The sequence below is a fragment of the Sphaeroforma arctica genome (genome assembly GCF_001186125.1).
Source record: "Sphaeroforma arctica JP610 unplaced genomic scaffold supercont1.102, whole genome shotgun sequence".
Lineage (NCBI taxonomy): Eukaryota > Ichthyosporea > Ichthyophonida > Sphaeroforma > Sphaeroforma arctica.
This window is the reverse complement of record NW_014040456.1, coordinates 91664-114671: the sequence shown is the minus strand read 5'-3', so window position 1 is coordinate 114671 and position 23008 is coordinate 91664. Positions and strand designations below refer to the sequence as shown.

Sequence of the window (23008 nt, the reverse complement as noted above, 5' to 3'; positions counted from 1 at the left end):
AAGGCCTGAGTTTCAGGCATCTACTTGCATTAGAAAAGACATGCACTTGTCACAACAGTGTCCAAACATGGAATGACGAAGGGTAACAAAGCAAAAACTAGTTAATTTAAGTAGTTGTACTGGCTTAAGAATAGATAGTGGTCAGAAGAGAGATAGACAACATATCAAGATTGGAGATTATCGCTTCTGATCAATCAGGACACATAGTTGACAAGTCAATTATATGAAGCAACTTCCATCAACGAAGTATTCTCAATAAAGACAAGTTAATTACATGTACGAAGCAAGTTTTCTCAATTAAGGAGAAGAAAATAATTACTCAATAGAATAACACACACTCGATCATTGAACAAGAAAGTTCAAGAACAATCAGATGCGCACAGTATTAATCAAATGGTTGAGGAGTTTCAAAGATTGAATCACAACAAATGTCAGTGTGTATTTAATTAAGGAGTTTCAAAGATTGAATCACAATAAGTAACAGCGGGTAAAGTATTCATAAAACACTATAAAAAAACAAGCCATGCGATAGTACACTATACACTTCAAGGCGCTATAAGACAGAACAAGACATCAGATACCAAGATTCCACAAATAAGCATTTCATACTAGATATAAATGTCAAACAAGTGACATAGCACCGAACCAGTTCATGAGATCACGAAGAAGAAAGCACAGTATTGTGACACACAATAGCAAATACATCATTCATAAATACACGAGGAAATTGAGGACACAAATCTCTAGCATCTGATATTGCGTAGGAACATTTCATTTCGTGACACGCTCGCCTAAATGGTACACAGGAATGATCCATTCCAAATAGTACATAGGAAGCACCTAGTACAAACACAACGTCAGAAGTGATCGAAACTACCTCAACAAGTTAGAAGTAGATGAAGACAGATATGGGTGAGGCAAGGGAATAATTTATTCCACACACACACCAACAGCACGTCCAAGATCGATCGAATCACAGAAAGATCACAATAACACAATTCAGAGAGCAGGAACAAACCATTCCACACACAACACTAGACGCATTTACAGTTCATAAAAACTAAAATAGAAGGTGAAGTGACACCAAGGTGATGAGCATCCAGAGTCAACGAAATCTCGTTGTACGAACACACACAATATACACAGGAGATCGGACTAAATTCGCAAGACAGTGATCAACAATGAAGCCTGAGAAGCACACCGAATTGGTCCAGGACTGGACATCATACAAGTAATAAACACAAAAGTAACGTGAACATCAAGTAAGTGTGGTAAAACAGAGAACATTTCTGGTAAAGTCAATAAGGACAAACATCACAGATACCACACACATACATAGAAATTTCGGTACAAGACCACACATCCTCAGTGGACCGAACATTCAGGGGTGACGTCGAAAGGGCCGAACTTTCACGGTGACGTCACAAAGACCGAACATCTCATTAAGATCACATGAGAAACCAATTTCTCATATGACGGAACAATCATAAGTAATTCCTCATATGACGGAATAAGCTTGACTAACAAACACTGTTTACACCCTCATAAATACAGAGAACAAGGTAATAAGCTACCGTACCACACAATACGGTAAACACTTCACACGGAAGTGCAGCAAAGAAATAAGACGACAATAGTAAGTAAAAACACTTCATATTTTATTTATTTTATACAAGCTATTAGACAAGATAAGGGGGGTGAAGCGCACATTCGCACAGAAAGCAACAAGAGTCTTCACTAATAACTTGCAATAGCCACACACCATCATATAAAGAAGAAGGTATGGGTACAGATGGTGCAGGGGATATTTCAGAAGGGGAACCAAACCCGGGTAGTGGGTCAAACCAATCTACACCTGGAGGAGTTCCCATACTAGCCTCAGTAATGCGTCTAGAAATAGACAAGCGTTTTTAGGATTTTTACATCCTAGTTAGTAGGGTTGTATCCAAATTGGAACAAACAGTACCGGTGCCTATACCGACGCTACACAAGATGAGGGTAGGGATTCATGACCAACAGCCAAAACGACGCATGCCACTCGTGGATGTGGAGCTCAGAAGACGATATGAAATAGCTATCAACGATTGTGGTGACGATAATGAAGATGATCTCATACAAAAAGTCAATACATTAGTGAGTTAGAGCTCATGCGTTCACGCTTAGGCGACCAGATAAATGAACCACCTCTTGCAAAACTACTAAAGACTTCAGAATTTTCCAAGCTACCTAAAGATAGTTACTTTAGAATGGAAAATTGTGCAGACATCATAGAGTTCACTACGCAATGTAGAGATCTATTCGTAGCAAAGTTCATGCCGCTGTGTCAGTACCCAGCACCAACGAGAAACCTATTAGATTCCACTGATGCAACGGAGAAGACCAAGTCAGTACCCAATAACTTAAGAGATTCTGAGAAACATACGACTAAGCGCATCAAGGAACCTGAGCAATTCAATAGGATCATTATTGACAGACTCATGCCCTACCCAGTAGACTATCTGTTGGAGAAGTTTCTCAATGACATGCAGAACAAGAAGCTGAACGTCGAAGTGCGCACAGAGCGTGCGCATAAGACAATGGTGATGTTAGAGGAGAGTTACCGCAACTCAGACACGGAACCCATACACTTCCAACTCCTCAGAGTACTAAGGTACCAATCACTTATGTACTACGGACAACAAACACAGGTGGAGCTCTAATCAGAGCAGACAAGCAATCTGATGGAAGGGAAGGGTACTTGTCAGATATAGAACACACCAAGTTTCATATTATGACAGGCAAAAATAAGAGCGGCATCCAAGATGCAAGGAGACCGAATGTTGAGGGAACAGTTGCGAGTGCAGAACAAGCGTCAAAACGCACAGACAACCATCCAAGATGAGAATAGCACTACCACTGCTAACAAACGGTATAAACCGGACAACGGTGCACCCAACCAAAACAAGCCAGTGGGACAGGCACAAGAGAAGAGAGGGGCACGTGAAGAGCGTATATGTCCCTACTGTCTGTCTGGTGTTGCCAGCCCCAGATCGGTTCAGTAAATGTCCCAAGAAAAAAGGAAATCAAGCCAAACAGGCTGAGGAGCGGGCCAAGAAGGATGTGCAATAGCATGACTGTCCATTACCTCTGGGAAGGTAGAAGACATCACAGAAGGTGACGAGCACTAAAACAACTGGTGGGCGGAAGCGAACATGATTGACCTGGCTGACAGGCTCAATGTATATACAGATGAAGGAACGTTGTTAATAAATGCAAATGATTTAAATTATCAACCTTTATCCTTACCTCCCGCACCACGAGACCAACGTTTACACATTGACATACAAATTAATGGCAATACATACAATACATTAGTAGACTCGAGCGCACAACGCTCATGCATGGACAAGAGTGTAGTATCAGAACTACAAATCTATGTCAAAGCGCAACCGGGTTATATACAACTAGCACAAACAGATGCAAGAATTCAACGCACAGGATCAACTGAAGTTTGTGACATTAATTATCGAGATAGGAAAACCTCTCAGTGTTTTGAAGTATTGGATCTACAAAACAAGAAGGCACCAATATTTCTCTGTATGGATATTCTACCATACATAGGTATATACATAGCAGGATTAATTAATCCACTTATACCAACAGATGCAAAATGGGAATCACTCCTCACACCACATGAGGAGGACCCGGAGCATGAACAAGAAGAATTCAAAGAGTCACCTACAGACCTTCTAGATACCAATGCGAATATACCTTCTGACGTACATTGCAACCTACCAGGATCCACAGTCATAGTACCTACAAATGAAGTTAACGTCAGACAAATGAGGCACGCTAAAGTCAATTTTGTACCTAGCATATACATTCCGCAAACAGATGAAATCGTACAAAGGTGGCTTACAGATGGTCACATATACAAACGCACCACACCGATAACGGTGAATCTACCATTGTTATCAACAGGTGAACAGGACTATACAGGTCTCCTCAAGAAAGTAAGAACATGCCTAGACTTACGTGAGATCAATTATCAATATGAACAAGACAAATTTATGTTACCAAAAATAACGGAAGTACTACACAACCTACATGGAGCACAATTCTTCTCGAAGCTAAGCTAGATATCACAAGAGTGTTTCACCATTTTCTAGTAGACGAAGCAAGCCAACACTTTTTCACATTCTCGTAGAGAGGAGCGTAATACTCGTTCAAGTCAGCGCCGTTTGGACTACACTCACTCACAGCACAGTTCCAGAGAGTCATGACAAGCTTGCTCATAGACATCAAAGGATTGCAAGTGTATGCAGATGACATAGTCATTGCGAGTCTTACAGAAGAAGAATGTATGAAGTAGTCAAACAACTGAATGGAGTAAACTTCCGACTCAACCACAACAAGTGTGCCTTCGCGGTCAAAGTGATCAATATTCTAGGTGTGAAACTCACCACACAAGGACTCAAAGCAGATCCTGAAAAACAGAAAAGGATGATGGACTGGCCACTACCCAGAACAAAGAGAGATCTGCACAAAACGGTGGGACTAGCAAATTACATGCGCGACCACGTCCCCAACTTTGCCCACACAAAGAAACACTTCCAGAATCTTATGAAAGGAAAAATGAACCAGAACATATCCATGTTATGGACTCCGGAACTCAAAAAGAAGTGGGAAGAACTCAAAGAAGCCATCGCATGTTCAGCGGCACTAGCATACCCTGTCGATGGGGTACCGTTTCAAATAATGAATGATGCTAGTGACTGCGGCGTTGAGAGACTAAAGAAGTAGACGTATTTCTAGATACGTTAACAACAATTTACGTCGTCAGCCCGAGAGTAGTTTGGGACTTGTTCTCAAATTAATATACGTATAGGTGGGTCAGCCTATGAGAACCTAAGAGTAATTTGAGACCTCTTCTCAAATTTTTCTATATATAGAACACGGGCCACCGGCTCGCCGAAAGCCGAGGTCCGAGACTGAGTGTAGTAGCAGATAATATGATATATTTATTTCTAGAAAATATATCCGAGTGTTAAAGTGATCTGCGTAAGGTTTCTCATACTGATCATATGGGTTTTAACCCTGGCCAACCCAAGTGATTGAACACTAGTACAAACACCATGAGTATATAACTGAGAGTGAGATCATAGATAAATTCATTCGAACGCACCATTCTTTAGACACATTTGCACTTTACTTATACTCCCCCACATCGCACGCTAACAAGCATAGAATAATGTCATTCTTTAGATACATTTGCACTTTACTTATACTCCCCCACATCGCACGCTAACAAGCATAGAATAATGTCATTCTTTAGATACATTTGCACTTTACTTATACTCCCCCACATCGCACGCTAACAAGCATAGAAGAATGTTTATTTCAAGTAATCGATGGAGTTAGAAGAGATATTCTCTATTTCTCAAAAGTACAATACTAAAGAGCTACTAGCATTGGTATACAACCTGCAGCATTTCTCCGAATACATTATAGGGGGAACATAACACTGTGGACCGATCACAAAGCGCTCACGCTAATGAACAGTCAACAGACGTTACACCCAATGCTAGTCAAATGGACAGCAAAAACATTCCACCACCACTTCTCCATCATACATGTCCAAGGCAAGGTCAATCAGATGGGAGACATGTTGTCGCGTCTACATGAAGACATTTTCAATAAACTTCAAAGGTATTACAAGAAGCAAATGATACAATACAATGATAGCCAAGAGTACAATCAGCCACAGGCTGAATGCTACACCCCAGATTTTACCAAGAAACTGAACGACGATTTGGGGAATTCACGGGGGATCTGTTTGTATCGGCACACAATGCACACACAGATAAATACTGCACCAAAGAACAGAATGCGCTACAACAAAAATGAGCCCAGAAAGTGAATGCATTGACGAACCAACCATGGGAACTCATACCTGATGTCCTTGTCAAAGTCAGCAAAGAGGCAATCAGCATCACGATATGTGTACCATACTACCCCAATGCAACGTGGTTTCCAAAGTTCGATGCTAGTGGAAAACACAAACAATATTTTCCTCAAAGAAGGCAAAAAGGCTTGTGGCAAGACCCCATGGGGTGTCATATTAGTCGCAAAGATAGAAGTGAAGTCTCCATAGTTTATCTCAACGCGGAAACAACCCGACCTGCCATACACGTTGCAGCATCAGAACCAGTTCACTCTGAAGATGCCCCACAGGCAACAGAATACGAGACACGTGTTGTCATCATCATCGAGCAATACCACAATTTGGGACATTAAACTCCTGAGGAAACAATCTACAAGTTACAAGCAGATGCACATGATTGGCCTGATATCCAACAACATGTACACAAGTTCATTTGCCTATGCATACCATGTCTCAAAAATAAGATACACAAAAGGGATTTCATCCCTTACAATCAATCACAGCCGCTTTTCAAGGCAACAGAGTCCAAGTGGACACCATAGGACCACTATTGGATTCCAACAGAGGACACACATATATGTGTTAGCATGGCTTGATGTACACTCATCGTATGTCATATTACGTCTAATGATGGACAAATCAGCGCTACTTTAATAGCCGGGCCTCCACATTAGACTCTATGTTATAAATGTACTCTTAAGCAGTACGTAAACTATAAGCGTACTCTTAATAGTACAAGGAACTTAAGTTTCCTAAATGGTTTTTAACGGTTTTATTAATTAATACCTTTTCCATTTTACGTATTAGATATTTGGACAAGGCCATTAAAAGGCCCCAGTAAAATACCAAACATAAGATTTGGTCTAGTTCTATTAATAGAACTATCTTTACTTTCCAAATCTATTTATATCTGAATACTTCGTTAGCGAGATGGCTCAACCGAATATAGGTTTCTAGGGACTATTAGCGCTACCTAGTTTAACCTCCATTCAGCCAACCAGGTGTGCCAGTCTGATGAAGGCTAAGTCGGCAATTCTTGATAAGTGGCAAGTTATTGGTTAATGCACTAACTATGGACATCAAGAGTACTTTTCTTTTTTCTATTCTTTTTTTTTTAAAGATAGGACTTTATGAGTCTCTCGGACTCGCCCCAACGAAACATACCATAGTTTCTAATAGAGCGACAACGAAACACTAACTAAAATCCCTTCGGCGAAAACAGTACTGAGAGGATTATATATAGGCAATGTCTCAGCCTCACAATGTCTCAGAGTATTGCTGTTTTCACGAGGCATACCGAACTTTACCAAAAGACTCATTTCGTTTATTTACGTCGAATTCCACGATACTTTGACTTAACCTAAGCGTTTAATTACTCTAAGGCGTTGATATCGCCTTGATAGACCGAATCTTACACATTTTAAAGAAAGCAAAGGAAATAACTACTTAGACTACTTGAACGTAAAGGTAGATAACTACCACAATTCTTTTTCCTAAGCACAGTCATTCCTTAAGAGAAAAAGACTGAAGTCATAAGTTAAGATTATGACAAAGAAAGACAATACACCTGCAAAGAAACGCAAGGCTGAACGTAAGAAGATGGAGAGAGAAGCAGCTAGCGCTGCCACAGAAGCAACCGCCGCCGCTGCCGATGCGTTTAATCGCACCGTAGCCGAAGCACTTGTCTCCGACAATAATAGTCAACAGGACAATGCTTCGGATAAGGATGTAGCCACTCCGATTAAGAATACTACTACTACAGACAGAACCCGAGGGCCAACTATTGCTTCAACTTCAAAGCTTGCATTTACAAAGCCAAGAAGTGAAACAAGGGACACGTCTCAAGACGCCTCAACCAATTCTTCTCACGAAACTCAGAAAGAAAAGTCCCCAATCATAGGGGACAAAGACGAATCTCAGAAGGTACCTATACCGGAATCAGAAGAGGAGGCAAGCTCAAGTGGCAAACCCGAATCTACGTCCGAGACCACTGAACCATCGCGCATAAGTAAGTTAATTACTAAAAACACTGATCTTAAGAACCAGTTAGTCGCCCTTATGAAAGGCATGACTGTTGAACATGTAGATCGAATGTATAGATCAGAAAAACATACATAGAACTTACGCGAGCATGTTTTTCCGGGCATTACTGAAGCCCTACAGAAGTGGACAGAACGTCGACAGGCAATTACGCCCGAAAAGCGTAAAGGCCTGAGCGCTACACCTGTGGCAGATGAGCCAGACGTACTCAGCGTATCTATACCTTACGAGAAACTACCACCAGAACTTCAGGCTAATTACTCGCCTGTTCTAACACCCGGCCATGAGTTGCCCGTCCTTGAGGGTATTATAGACCCAGAGGCAGGTAAAAATACTTCGCCACCTTTACCCAACTGAGATGACAATCGTCGGAAACCAGTTAAGACTGGGTATGTTATCCAGACACATTAAGCACCCACGATTACAATACCAACTACTATCTGAGGGACAGAGCACCGAAAGGCCTCGACCCTGGACTTTACAAGGGGTAATAAACACCCCCGTAAGTGTGTTAACGATGTCGAATTTAATCGCTTCGATCGCACAGCATTACACCAGCCCGCAGAGGATTTCCACTCTGTCGAGGTGACCGAACTTAATAAATCGGTCGACGATTACACCATTAAGATGGAAATCGCCCATGACGAGCACCGTGCTGATGACGTATCATATTATGCTAATATGATCGCGATCAAGCAGAAGCGCATCGATCAGCTACTTCAGGCCCAACGTGGGCAAGACTGCAGGGATTACCAGAAGTGCAAGGGACAGATCAGTCGACTTAAGTCGAACTGGGATGCCAACAGCAAGTAGGTCGAGTTTATAAACAACAATGACCTCGACACGCTAACCCGTACGCTTAATGCGTTTACGGTCATGCTGGAGACGAATGATATCACTCCCCAGCAATGGACTTCCGCTTTAATGTAGTAGTTTGACCCTACAGGAACAAGTTACTTGATCCTGCAGCGACACCAGCACGAGCTAGACACTTGTCGTGACTGGCCAGCTGTGTGTTGGTTGGTTACGTCCTTATTAAGCAAGGACATGCGAAGTCCAGGACTGAGTTCAATCTTAACTGAACCAGTTGAGAATACTCCTATTCAGAGTTATATTCTGAAACTTGATGCTGACCTTAAACGTCCAGATATAAAAAAGGACAAGGCGCAGCGATGGTACGAGTTCCTGGTTATGCATGTTTTCTGTAAGAACATAGGGAATAACGACCGTGAAAGTCTGTACACCGAGTTGCGACATAAATACGCTACTGAGGCTCGAGACAAGGGACATGAAACAAAGTTTCATCTATCCCGACTTACGTGGGGTCAGTTTTAGGATACTGTATCCAATCTTTTCCCCGCACACCGAGTAACCTCGAAGGGAAAGGCGGTAAAGAAGAAACCGCGCGAGCTCGCTGATCAAGGATACCTCTCACGCCAGACGTCAGATGATAAACCTCATCAGACGCGTCCTAACCAGACACGTGCTCGCGACTCCACTCAATCAACGCAACAATAAACGGGCACGCGCGGAGGCGAAGAACAAGGAACCTTCATTTAAGGAGATTAAGAAATGTGCCGACGCACAGTGTGGGTATGACATGTACCAATTGAGCACCCACCTGTACACACTTTCTTACTAAGTGTGACAAGTGTGACAAGACCAATGGCTATCACGCCAAGTCTTGTGACAAAAAGCCCGACATTGAGTTGGAGTGAAAGTACTACCAGGTACAATCGTTACAAAGGAAATACAACGACTCTTTAGACGAGCGTGTAATAATACTTGTATATTGCAATAGAAATAAAGTCCTTGCATTGATTGATCCTGGTTCAGAAATTTCATATATATCCGACCGCTTTGCATTAATGAAAGACATTGAAAGGCGCACTCAAACTACTCACCTAATCTTAGCATATGACAAAACTTCTAAGTGTGATACCATGGCCACAGATGTTAAAATCTCCCTGGCCGATGATAGAATTATCAGCGGCACTACACGGCGCAGACCCGATCCGTACCACAAAGGTGGGTACTCTACTTAGTAGGTCAGCAAGCGAATATATGGAACATTCGATAGTAACAGTTTTTTGTCAACACCGGCCCGAATTGACTCAGCACATATCTTCCATTGTCGACTCATTTGGCCCAAGCTCCAAACGGGAATTTACTGACCACTTCTTCCCATCAATCTTTCCTGAACCACTACAGCGACTATGAGAGCCATACCATATGTTCATACATTGTATCATACATACTTGCCATTTTTGAAATAAATAATATTATCCCTACCCAAGCTGTGATAGTTAAGATGTCACAGAAGTACGACTTAATAGTCGGAATGAGTGACTTACTCACTCTGAGTATAACTGTAACTGGTTTTCCAAATAACATAGATCCATTAAAGGATCAATCAGACGATAATTGTCTGAAACCATATAAGCCCCCGTCAGACACAGTCAAGGCATTAATACCTGGCTTTGCGGACAAAATCATGGATCTGATTCTAGTAAATAAGAAGATAAAAATCACAGATTGGGCAAAATTCCGTTTTAACGACGGATATGTCAGCCTTGATTTAACCAAGGTAGACTTTACTAAGCTCAAATACCCTTCAAGAAAATATGTATCTTGGAGACACGAAGTTGTCGTTAAAGAACAAGTTGAGAAATGGTTATACCAACAAACGCCAGTTAACTTTGAATTATTGGCAGTTGATCAACACAACTCTGACAGAACATTTAAGAAAGTCAGAGTATGTCTAGATCTGAGTCCAATAAATAAGTTATTGCCGACTCATAGTTTCCATCTCCCTCGTATAAACGAGTTACTGAGACGAATGGAAGGTGCTACGGTGTTTACATCCATAGACCTTACACAGGGGTATCATCAAATGCAAATTTATGAACCCCATCGTAAGTTCTTTAGTTTTACCTGGAAAGGTAAACAATACAGGTTCAGAGGTGCACCTTTCGGGTTGCACTCCTTACCAGCATTCTTCCACCAAGTAATGTAGGAAATGTTTGTAGACATGCCTAACATGCAAGTCTATATAGATGATATAGTCATCTTTTCTAAGACCAAGGGCGAACATGCCGCATTAGTCAGGCCAGTCCTTCAGAGACTCAACGAACAAAACTTCAAGATTAACGAGAAGAAATGTCACTTCGCCATGAGCGAAATACAGCTCTTAGGCTACCGTATATCTGGGGAAGGTATTAAAATCTACCTCGGTAAGGTGGAACACCTGTTAGATTGGCGAACACCAACTACAGGAAGAGATGTGAACAGCATGTGTTGGTTTGTAAACTTCTTTTCAGATGGAGTACCACACTTGGCTGACTATCTTAAACCCTTTGGACACTTAAGATGTCATAAAGGCAAACTAGGAGACTTGTGGACTAAAGAGTGTGATGACGCATTTAAAGCGCTCAAGCACGCAGTCCAACAAGCCCCTGTTGTACAAGGACCAGTCGATGGCGTGCCTTTTGAAATAGCAACGGACGCATCAGACTTAGCACTCGGAGGTGTACTATACCAGGTTATAGATAATAAACCTAGGTATATACATCCTTTAGCCGAGCAATGAATGCATCACAGTTCAATTATCCAACCGTGAAGCAAGAGCTACTAGCCATAGTAGCAGCTTTAACACACTTCCGCGATTACTTATACGGAACAGCTTTTACGCTGATGCGTGATCAGAAGTCCCTTCAATATATGAAGGAAATGAAGCCAGACTCTCAATTACTGAGCCGATGGCATGATACACTATCAAAGTTTCATTTTGATATCAAACATCCACCAGGGATACATAACCATTTACCGGATATGTTATCACGCTTTGTACCGGACTTTAATAAATCCATACGTGAGTTACTAGCCACTGGTGGAAATGTAACCCCAGTGGTTTGAACTGGCTCAAAAGATATTTGGGCCACATACAGTTGACATGTTTGCTGCACATCATAGTGCACAACTTAAGAATTACAGGACTTTAAATCATCCTTTAGTAGATGCCCTTCAACTAGACCTCTCCGAACATAATGCGTGGAAATGTAACCCCAGTGGTTTGAACTGGCTCAAAAGATATTTGGGCCACATACAGTTGACATGTTTGCTGCACATCATAGTGCACAACTTAAGAATTACAGGACTTTAAATCATCCTTTAGTAGATGCCCTTCAACTAGACCTCTCCGAACATAATGCGTGGGCTAATCCACCTTGGCAGTTAATTGCCCAATTACTAAATTATGTTCATATACACAAAGCTACCATCACGTTGTATTGCCCATTACGGAGTAAATATCCATGTATCAATACATTAATAAGCATGATACAATGCAAGCCAATATATTTAGATAGGGAAGTATATACTTTCCTATATCAGGGTGCCCGAGCCGTCCTGAAGACGCCCTGGAGATATACTATAATATGTCGTATAGGTCCCATTGGAACAATCTAATGGACCCTATCTGAGACCTTCCTTACCAAGGTCAAAGAATCAGAGATTCCACTCTCTACTAAATTGAACGTTAAGCAGTTAAAAGGCAACACAGCACTTGAAGTATGTGTACAAGAAATACAATCTACTAATGACACTACAGTTAAGAAGCATCAGTCTCTAGCTAGGACTCTGTTTAATAACATAAAGTCCAAGCCCGAAGTCTTCAAACCCTATTTTTAAAGGGATTAATGAAAGATAGTCCTGAAGCATATACACATGTAATGCGACTATTAAATAAGTGAGGTGTATCAAACGCACACGAGCTCACTTATGACACTCATGCAAAAGAAGGACAGGTGTCTGGAAACACTACAGACTTAGAGACCACGCAAGTGGATTCTCAACACCCTACCTTTGTTCTGGAGGAGCAGAATGATAAAAACATTCTTGCTTGGCTGACGCAAAACCATAAGCTGAAGCACCAGAACGTAGTAGACGCACTTAAAGATGCTAAGTGAAATGGGATCGCGCACCTTAAGCTGTCAACTTTAGTTGACAGAGTATATCAGTCATGCACAGACTGTGATCTCAATCAGATCAAGCGCTATGGTTTCGCACCACTTAAGAGTGTCACTGAAGATGTTCCATGGCGCAGGGTCATCATTGATCTGGTTGACCTGCCCACGTCCGAACACACAGGCGACCGTTACGTATGCCACTTCTTTGATGTGGCGTCACCGTATAACTTGCTCTATCCGTTAAAGGACAAGAGTACGCAGACCGTGGCAGAACTATGTTGCCAAGTATTTGCTGACCACGGGTGGCCAGGTATAATGTGTACTGATAACGGTAGCGAATTCTGCGATGACGTAATGGAATCGTTAGTACTCGTATCAAGCATGTGCCATAAAAGGGGTGTGCCATATAAACCGCGAACGCAAGGCGCGAATGAAACGCGCCATAGAAGACTTAAGTTCTTCTTGCGTACTGCATTAACGGATGATGCAGATGATTGGCCGTACCACCTTAAGTGGGTACAAACACAGATGAACGAGTGTGCTGATTCGGTTACAGGTACAACACCCGCTCACTATTTTCGTGGCACATATAGTGAGTTACAAATACCTTTTAACAAGGACGAACCTAATCACCATGAGTTACCTTGGTTAGAGAAGGTACAACGTATTTATAACGTTGTATATCCTTGCTTGCGAGAAACACGCAATATTGCCTTATTAAAAAGGCAAAATAGAGATGGAATGCTACCAAAAATATAGTGGAGTATCAGGTTGGAGACAGAGTTAACATCCGTCAACGTAATTTCGATGCTTCTGTATTAACATCTAAATGGATAGGTCCATATATATTATCTGTAGCTGACGTTAAAAGTGGAACCTACGAGGTTAATAACCCCAAGGGTTCCAGTGCTTTAAATATAGGCACTAGTCGGATTCCGACTACTGAGATAATCCTCGCAAGAAGACATGACTCTAACGCCCCTCTTGATCATTCTAAATTTAAAGACATTATATGGAGAACGGATAAGGGAGGCTATACTTACTATCGTATACGCTTTATAGAGGGTACAATCGCTGAGTTGAGTTTAGATGCTTTCGATAATCAAGACTATTTAAATGCCTATAATCGAAAATGGCGTAAACGCCTGCATAAGTCACAAGCTGAAAAAGATAGCATGTTTCCATCGTCTGAAGGCACGTAAGTTAAAACTTACCAGCCTATAGCATTTATCCCGAGCTTTAATGCTCACCCTTTATATGTGCTTAAGACACTGAAGCGTAAGAAACGTCCAGACGACCACCATGGACCTATTGGACCTAAGTCTAAAACTCACAGGGTAATCGAGAACGCTAAACTTCTCCGCCTGAGAAACATTAAGTATATGTTATGCTACTTAATGTTTTCGACCCGTTTTTCCTTTCTCGCTTTTTGATCCATAATCAACTTGAGTGAGCAGCTTGCTTCTCCTGGGTCTCAAAGCTGGGTGGGGCCTGTGTAATAGCCGGGCCTCCACATTAGACTCTATGTTATAAACGTACTCTTAAGCAGTACATACACTATAGTAGAAGGAACTTAAGTTTCCTAAATGGTTTTTAACGGTTTTATTAATTAATACCTTTTCCATTTTACATATCAGATATTTGGACAAGGCCATTAAAAGGCCCCAGTAAAATACCAAACATAAGATTTGGTCTAGTTCTATTAATAGAACTATCTTTACTTTCCAAATCTATTTATATCTGAATACTTCGGTAGTGAGATGGCTCAACCGAATATAGGTTTCTAGGGACTATTAGTGTTACCTAGTTTAACCTCCGTTCAGCCAACCAGATGTGCCAGTCTGATGAAGGCCAAGTCGGCAATTCTGATAAGTGGCAAGTTATTGGTTAATGCACTAACTATGGACATCAAGAGTATTTTTCTTTTTTCTATTCTTTTTTTCTACAGATAGGTTTTTATGAGTCTCTCGGATTCGCCCCAACGAAACATACCATAGTTTCTAATAGAGCGACAACGAAACACTAACTAAAATCCCTTCGGCGAAAACAGTACTGAGAGGATTATATATAGGCAATGTCTCAGCCTCACAATCCCTCAGAGTATTGCTGTTTTCACGAGGCATACATAACTCTACCAAAATACTCATTTCGTTTATTTACTTCGAATTCCACAATAATTAAACTTAACCTAAGCGTTTAATTACTCTAAGGCGTTAATATCGTCTTGATAGACCAAATCTTACACCATTATAGCATGCACGCTAGTACCAATTATGTGTGAGCATGGATTACCACAAATCATACAGACTGAGCATGGCACTGAATATGTTAACAACATACTCTCAAAAGTTGTTGAACAAGCGCCAGTGCAACATCTAGTCTCTCGGCCGTATCAACCTAAAGTCTTAGGCGCGAACGAATGATCACATAGAGATATCATGCCACTGTTACGGAAGTTCGTTGAGCAAAATCCAGATAACTGGTGTTCACGACTTCCATTCTTACAGATGGGCCACAATCTGCGTACATCAAGAGGGTACAATTCACAACGATTTAACGAATACTTTGGTCGCAGACAGAATCAACTCACGGACTGCAATGAGCCAGTGACCGCACCAAGTACAATAGTATCGTGGGAAGAACGACTGCAAAATGTAGAAGAAACCGTCAGGCCACAACTAAACAATAACGTTGCACAATATCAAGAGAAGATGCGCGCAGCATACGATCGAAGAGACTAAAAGGAAGGGGACCTTGTCATGGTTCGCTATCAAGGTGAATTGAACGAGTTAACAGCACAAAATGGCGGACCATACAAAATAATATGCAGCGAGGGCAACATGTATTTTGTCCGTAACCTTGATCGAACTAAAGCGCCCGAATATTCTAACTCGGTCAATGATGAACAAAGTGGTTTAGCCAAGAAGGCTAGCGAGCTCAAAGAATTCACTACCAACAGCCAAGTCCAACCACCAGAAGAGACTCAATTCTCCTCGATACTTGACCACAGAGGATCCACAAGAGGTGATGTAACCCAGGACAACCTACTACAATAGGCAGATGAAGAGCGTATCTGGACACATGAATCAGACATCGCAGATCCAGATATTCTTACGATATTCTTACAACGCAAGCAAAGGCAATCCAGGTCAAATACGTCAATAACAACAAGATAAACGATCAGTGAGCAACAGGCAGCGCACGAGGCGGAGAACTTAGCCAAGTTTCACCGACACCAAAGGACACTCCCACGTTTTCACCTTAAAGCATGCTCTGCCCACACACCAGAGGGTTAAGGATAAAAACTCGGTTGAGAGGCACCGTTTAGATAAGTTTTCCTAAGACGAGTTGAGATCAACCGAGAGCACAGGTCAAGACTGACTCCGATGAGCGTGTGTTAGAGTACTCCTGTTATCTAGTACAAATTAATATAAAAAGTAATATTATAAAATAGATAATGGTGGCAGGTATTTTCATCTTATGCCCCATAAGGGACAAGTTTTTCCCTGTACAAAAACACCAACCTCTAGACAATCTAGTCTTATAAGATGTCACTTTCTACTCCTACGTAGACTGAGAAGCATAAGTTGGGGGGCTGTAGCATTCAGGGACCAGATTATCAGAAAAGCCAATCCTAAACTCAAAATCCATTATTATCAAATACCGAGTTTTGGATCTAAGATCCAATATTTCTGATGATAGAGTGATCAGAAATATAGCGGGAATACCAGTAGATAATACCGGGACTCCCGCGTGTGAGAGAAACACTTTAGTAAATATTGAGTTTAGTGTAGAAAATACTAAACGCAAATAAAGACTCAATGCGAGTCTAGCTGTAAGATTCGCACTTGAGAAGAAGAAGTCTATTGTTTCCTTTGGTCGTAACTTGCAAGCTACTCTCAAACTCTACATTCCGTCTCACTACGAGTGTTAGTAGTACAAGTTCGTTCGGGAATTGATCGAGATATGTCCCGGCGGACTATAAAAGGAGTCCATGTCCAGCGTTAGAGTTTAGACTTTCACTAAGGATACAAGGAACATAAGGACGAAGAGGACTAAAGACTGCTTATATGGTAAACCTAAGAATAAAGCTACTGAAACCGAATTTGGGAATTTGTATTTTTTGGCGCCAAAGCTGTGATAATCATTTTTGGGACGTTTTTGGATTTAGAGAATAAGGACCGAACTTTGGGAAAGTCGAAGGACCTTATACCACATACAAAAGTAAACAAATACAAAGTAATGTATGTATTTATTAAAAAAATACAAAATTTATTTATGTATTCATTTGTACAATTTAGGAGGCTATGATTCATTTATTTATGTACATAAAATATACATATTTACACAAATATCTTATTTTTGATATTTATATAAGTACTGTTTGCATGTACTTCTTATTTTATATATAAAACAATTTGAATAAAGAACATATTAAAAAAAACAACAGAATACTATTTATTTTTTATTAAAATATTGTTCGCAGACATCTGATTCGAGTCTGAGTGCTGAGTGCTGAGTTGCTGACATGCTTTCTCTCTCTCTCTCTCTCTTTATTTTTAGATTCTCGCTCTTCTTCGGAGTTCTTGTTGTGTGTGTGAGACTTCTTGAGGGAGAGCTGTCAGGCCTCAGAGGCTCAGACTCTCTCAGGCTCTGTCTCTCAATCTCATTCTCTCTCTCTCTCTTTCTCAAATCTCACCTCCTGAGAAAAGTAGGGAGTAGAGACTCCAAACTTTAAAGATCAAACTGGAGTCCAAAGTCCAAAGTCCAAAGTCCAAAATCAATAGTCCAGGCCTCTACACAAGAAGACTAAAAGAGGCTGTGTAATAAAGTACGACTTGTCTCCAATTTGCAACCAGGGCAGCTGGGCAGGCCTCGGTCCCTCGGCCCTCGCCCTCATGCCTCATAGAGTCACGGACGTACGGCATGTCGGCATCTCAAGAGTCGAGAGTCGAGACTCAACAAGCTCGCATTTTACAGTAGATTGCGGGTACACATGGAAATTAAAAATAGATACATTTCAAAACGGACAGCTAAGTTTTAGAGGGTATAAATCCGAATCAACAAGAACGGTACAAGACCTTTTGGCACTCCACTCTATTCACCATGGTACGCCAGAAGTCCGCATTACTCGTTTATTCATTGTGTACGTGTACGGTTGGATTTATGTTTGATTATACAGTAGTGTTTAACGTTAAGTATATTCATAAGTAAGAAGCACCCTAAAACTACTATGTTAGTCGGTTTATTTGCTGTAGGTTCTTGCCACCCGATTGTACGGCGTTATTGCAGAATAATATGCATGCCGTGTAGAATTACGTATAGTATAGAAATGTAGCTGACTGTGATACCGCGCTACAATTTGGCATGTTGATTTTAAATTCTCTGTGAGGTGAAGGTTGCTATATGAATATGTCTTCAATTCGTTTGATGTCGATTCACTCCACGCAACGACAAGTTGTTGTACCATGCTTCTTTAGTCTTCATTTCTCTTGTCTTGCTTACAATCTATGCGAGCTCTCGACCCCAGTGTACTGAACTAGTGAAAGCGAAAACATGCGGAAGTAATCGTTTGGTAGTAAATATGCTCAAACCAGGCTAACGAGTGCGATGCAATGCAATGCAATGCATGTCTAGCAATCTCGGAAGTCAATCAAATGTGCTGGTTCCCGAGAAGCAGTTTATTCACATGCGTGTTCCATACGCACATTCTACTTACTTCAGACATGCACGGAAGCCACCACTTTATACACACTGCACTGTGTATCGCGCTGCTTGAAACCTCTGTTCGCATCTCATTCTTGATCTAAAACGAGTCGTTTGAAATCAAAGATGTAGAGGATCACGTTCTTGCTTAGTCGCAAAGTGGTTAATTGGCGGGGGAGACCTCTACATGGACGTACGTTTAGTGATCTGCTTACCTTGTAAACAGATTGCGCGTATTTGTCATGTATGTTAATCCGATAATCCAAACTCTTACTTAACAGGGAATTGATCTAGACCACAGACACTTGAAGAAGAACAACCGCTTGGCTCCCAAGTCGGAGAATGTTTACATTCTTCTCTTGGTGAAGTTGTATCGGTTTTTGTCCCGTCGCACGGACTCCGACTTCAATAAGACCATCCTCAAGCGTCTGTATATGAGTCGTGTAAACCGAGCCCCTCTATCTGTGTCGAAGCTCACACGCTTCATGAAGGGAAAAGAGGAGAAGACCGCCGTCATTGTAGGAACCGTTACTGGCGATAGCCGTATCGAGACCATTCCCAAGATGACTGTGTGCGCTCTGCGTTTCACTGCTGATGCCCGTGTTCGTATCGTCAAGGTATGTGTTTTATTATTCTGATATCTTGTGCGCGCTTGCAGCATAGCTGGTCTAAGTATGCTTGTTCTGCTGGACAGTACAACTCAAACAATTTGTGATATGCTATGGTGGCTGTGATGATACTTACTTGGTCCGTGTTATCGAATGGGACGTAAGACCCCCGCTTAACCATGTAATCAATACAAGTCTCTGAGCCTTTTTTTAGTATGCACTGCGTCACCGCCTTGTGTCGGCTTATTCCTACAATGTATGTGCACGTGCAGTTTAATGTTCAATTTGATGGTATATTCACGCTGTCCTGTTCTTTGTTTATTTTCTTTGTAGGCCGGAGGTGAGTGCATAACTTTCGATCAGCTCGCCATGCGTGCCCCCACCGGCACCAACACTGTGCTTCTCCGTGGACCCCGCAAAAGCCGTGAGGCTGTCAAGCATTTCGGAGCTCCCGGTGTACCTCACTCGCACGCCAAGCCTTACGTTCGCTCAAAGGGACGCAAGTTCGAGGTGAGAATTCTTGATACTATATTTGTGGTGGTTTCGGTGTTGTATTGAGATGCTTTCGTATTCAATTTGAGGAGATATTTAGGACAATGATGATACTTACTTGGTCCGTGTTATCGAATGGGACGTAAGACCCCCGCTTAACCATGTAATTACTACAAGTTTCTCGAGTCCTGTTTGTTTATTATATCTTTGAAATGTTCTGGTAATATCATTTGTTCACACAATTTTATACACCTGTCTCATTACAGAAAGCTCGTGGTCGTCGTCAGAGTCGTGGATTCAAGGTCTAAATGCCTCCTGCTGGTTAACTCAACTTATGCTGGTTTTCAACCTATTAAATCCAAGTCATCTAAAACCAATGACCTTGCTTCGTTACTATGTTTTTAAAACATTCTTCAGAGAACAGATGTTTTCATTCTCATTGTTAGTACAAATCAGTATCACGTGATTATGCAATTGCCCTTTGTTATTGCTGTTGTCATGAACATGTCACAGAGCCATGAAAATAGACATGTCAATGACACATCTCGATGTGCTGGGAATGTATGTACGATATTGTACGAGAAGATTTGGCAGTTAAGTCCGTGAAAACTACGCAGTTTAATCCCCAAAATCATGTCGGGGTTCTGTATGTACATGCTCTCCCAAGGTTAGAACAGTAATGATGTACGATCGGCTGAATAGAATACATCACTACCAATTGCTGGCGAATCCAATTATGTTACTGGCACGTGAACAAGAAAATGAGAGTTCACGGTATCTACAGGGGACCTCGGAATGGTCAATTACGTATACTTCATATACTAGATGCATGTTGATAGAGCTGCTTCAAAAGAACACGCGCAAAAAACAGACATTAGTTTGCGGTTAGTATTGAGGTCTAGCAATGAATCCAGATAAAAAATCAAGTCAAACAGCGCTAGCCGGTTAGCCGAGTCACGTATATTAAGCATTTACTTTCACCAGCGCCAGGCAAGTAAGTACACACTACACAGACCCAACACTCGGTCTAGTGTGGCTACCTGAGCGGGGGTGTCGGTGCCTCGTCAACCTTCCCACCATCCGCTGGCGAGTTGGTGGACGGCTCGATATCACGAGCAGGTATTCTTTCCGGGGTCTGTGCGGGGCTCTGAGTGTGTGCTGTCTGTCCGCGTGCGTGTGTATCTGCGCTGCTGTGCGTGTGTGCCTGTCCCCCCCCCCCATGTCTCGGTATGTCCTGCTGTGTGTGGTCCTTGTGGTGTACGCTGATTCAACGGAGGCTGCGTGAGTCCATAGTCCGTGGTTTGGGCCAGGCCAAACGATGCGTGCATTTGGGTTACCTGGTTCGTAGCCTGCGACGGGTGTACTTGCGGTGGCTGCTGTAGCGGTGACCGTAGTAGTATCTGTTGATGTGTTGGTGTGCGGAACACTTGAGGATCACTCCCCACTGAATGCTTCGTGCCTGGATCGCTCTCATCTGCATGCGTCTGATCTGGTTGACCTCCCATTTGTGTGCGTGTACTAGCATCTCTGTGTAGGTACAGGGCCGTATCGGCCTCACTCAGTGCTGGCTGTGCATGAAGGTTCCCCATGCCCATTGTACTTAACCCTACACCCACTGAGGGGTTTGTGTGCGCGTTCAAGTCATTCAGCAAAGCCATCTGCTGCGACATGTGCTGTTGTTGTATCATAGCGCTTATCCGTGCGGCGTTTTCCATCGCTTCTGTGGGTTGGATGGCATTCGGAACGACCCCAGTGAGACCGCCCACATCCCCATCCACGTTTAACGGCAGATTCAAGGCAAGAGGTCCGTCCAAGCCGTTGTTGTTTGACCCTAGATCAAGCGGCGGGAAGCCTGTCGCGAGGGACTGGAAGTCCAAGTCTGGCAGATTCAAATTCGCCAGGGTGTTGGCATCGATATCATTTAGGTTGGCCAGGAGAGAGGGTTCGTTGCCCTGCACCTCTCCCATTGCACCTGGGCCGAGGGCCAAGTCAGCTTGAGTACTCAATCCCGAAGGTAAGTGCGTGCTCGCGAGTCCGTTCGCCAATAGATCGTTAGCGCCGGTGGTATACGACCGCAGGAAATCACTCTGCCAGTCCGCATTCCCCATGTCAAGGAACCCTCCAAAGCCGCCCACGTGCAGGTTTGTGGGATCTACAGCCAAGGCTTCTACACCCTGGTCAACATTCAAGCCACTATCACGCCCCAAGTTACCCCCCACTCCCAAGCCGGTAGCCGCCAGGCCCATATCCGTGTCCAGCCCGAGGTTTGCACCCACACCAAGACCCATAGACAGAGCCAGGTTGGAGTCTAGATCAGGCATGATGGGACCGGCAGCATATGGTTGGTTAGGGTTGCTATGGTTACTGTTCACGGTTGAACTGCTTAGGCGGCGGTCGAGGTCGGTCTCAGGCAGGCCTGCTGCTATCCCTGCTAATGAGAATAATGGGGGTATAGATCCAGTAAGTGGAGGAAAATATAAGCGTAGTAGGGGATACAGACGAATTAAAAAAATAAGACTTACTAATTGTGGCTACATCTTTATCTTACGAGGGTTGTTTGTATTGCCTTGAATAAGCCCAAATTAGCAGTTGAGGGGTGAAGTATGCCCAATTACATAATGTTCATTTGAAATGGCTCAACATGTATACAAATTGTCTCGTAGATGTGACATCATCTAGTGCTTAAGTAGCTATAACCTTCGGATTCCACAACAGTGGGCAAAATTTGAATCACACGCAGCCGGACACTCTAGAAACCATGAATGCCGGACGGTACATAGGGGCCTTACCATTCGCCATACTGAGCATCAGCCTTCACCGCAAAACATACTGAAAGGTCATGAGTTGTACCCCACCCACTGTTCAGCTATCAGGTTGCTATCACACCTCTCGTTGCATGAGCGAGATCGGGACGGATATGTGCCATATCATCGAACATACAGTCCACTAATTGGGCAGGTAAAGACAACATTGCACGCGTAATGTGGCGAATCACTGTTCCTAAGGACTTCTCAGGGAGAGCACTGCAATACAGATGCAATAATGTAATGCATACCAATACATGCGACACTCGCCAGGCAAGACAGTCCAAAGGGACGGTAGGCCGTGTTTGAGTCACGAAGCCTGTTGACAGGACAGCAGACTATAGTGCACACGCCGGCAGATGGCACAATCAGTACAACACGGACAAACAGACCAATGTCGATATGAGCATACCGAATATATATAAATATATATTACCATATATATATATATATATATATATATATATA

The 23008-nt window shown here is 42.5% G+C and overlaps 4 protein-coding genes across 4 annotated transcripts; 3 read left to right on the top strand and 1 right to left on the bottom strand.

Moving 5' to 3' along the window:
* Positions 1-2246: 2246 nt before the first annotated feature.
* On the top strand, positions 2247-2699 carry SARC_02318 (hypothetical protein; the record flags this gene model as incomplete). The annotated part of the gene is made up of 1 exon (XM_014303944.1): positions 2247-2699. The coding sequence occupies one exon, from the start codon at positions 2247-2249 to the stop codon at positions 2697-2699; it is 453 nt and encodes a 150-aa protein (XP_014159419.1).
* A 102-nt stretch (positions 2700-2801) lies between these two features.
* On the top strand, positions 2802-3108 carry SARC_02317 (hypothetical protein; the record flags this gene model as incomplete). Its single annotated transcript, XM_014303943.1, has 2 exons — positions 2802-2988; positions 3029-3108. 2 exons carry the CDS (start codon positions 2802-2804, stop codon positions 3106-3108), a joined length of 267 nt encoding a protein of 88 aa, XP_014159418.1.
* Positions 3109-17917: 14809 nt separating this feature from the next.
* Positions 17918-20113, top strand: SARC_02316 (60S ribosomal protein). Its single transcript, XM_014303942.1, has 4 exons — positions 17918-18039; positions 18918-19253; positions 19578-19754; positions 20003-20113. Exons 1-4 carry the CDS (start codon positions 18037-18039, stop codon positions 20042-20044), a joined length of 558 nt encoding a protein of 185 aa, XP_014159417.1. The 5' UTR covers positions 17918-18036; the 3' UTR covers positions 20045-20113.
* Positions 20114-20845: 732 nt separating this feature from the next.
* Positions 20846-22535, bottom strand: SARC_02315 (hypothetical protein; the record flags this gene model as incomplete). The annotated part of the gene is made up of 2 exons (XM_014303941.1): positions 20846-22164; positions 22526-22535. 2 exons carry the CDS (start codon positions 22533-22535, stop codon positions 20846-20848), a joined length of 1329 nt encoding a protein of 442 aa, XP_014159416.1.
* Positions 22536-23008: the final 473 nt, after the last annotated feature.

Bases quoted from the DNA above. Each gene is read 5' to 3' on its own strand.
- SARC_02316 (XM_014303942.1), top strand. The intron at 19,254-19,577 runs GTATGTGTTTTA...TTTTCTTTGTAG, and splicing joins CCCGTGTTCGTATCGTCAAG to GCCGGAGGTGAGTGCATAAC. The intron at 19,755-20,002 runs GTGAGAATTCTT...GTCTCATTACAG, and splicing joins CAAAGGGACGCAAGTTCGAG to AAAGCTCGTGGTCGTCGTCA.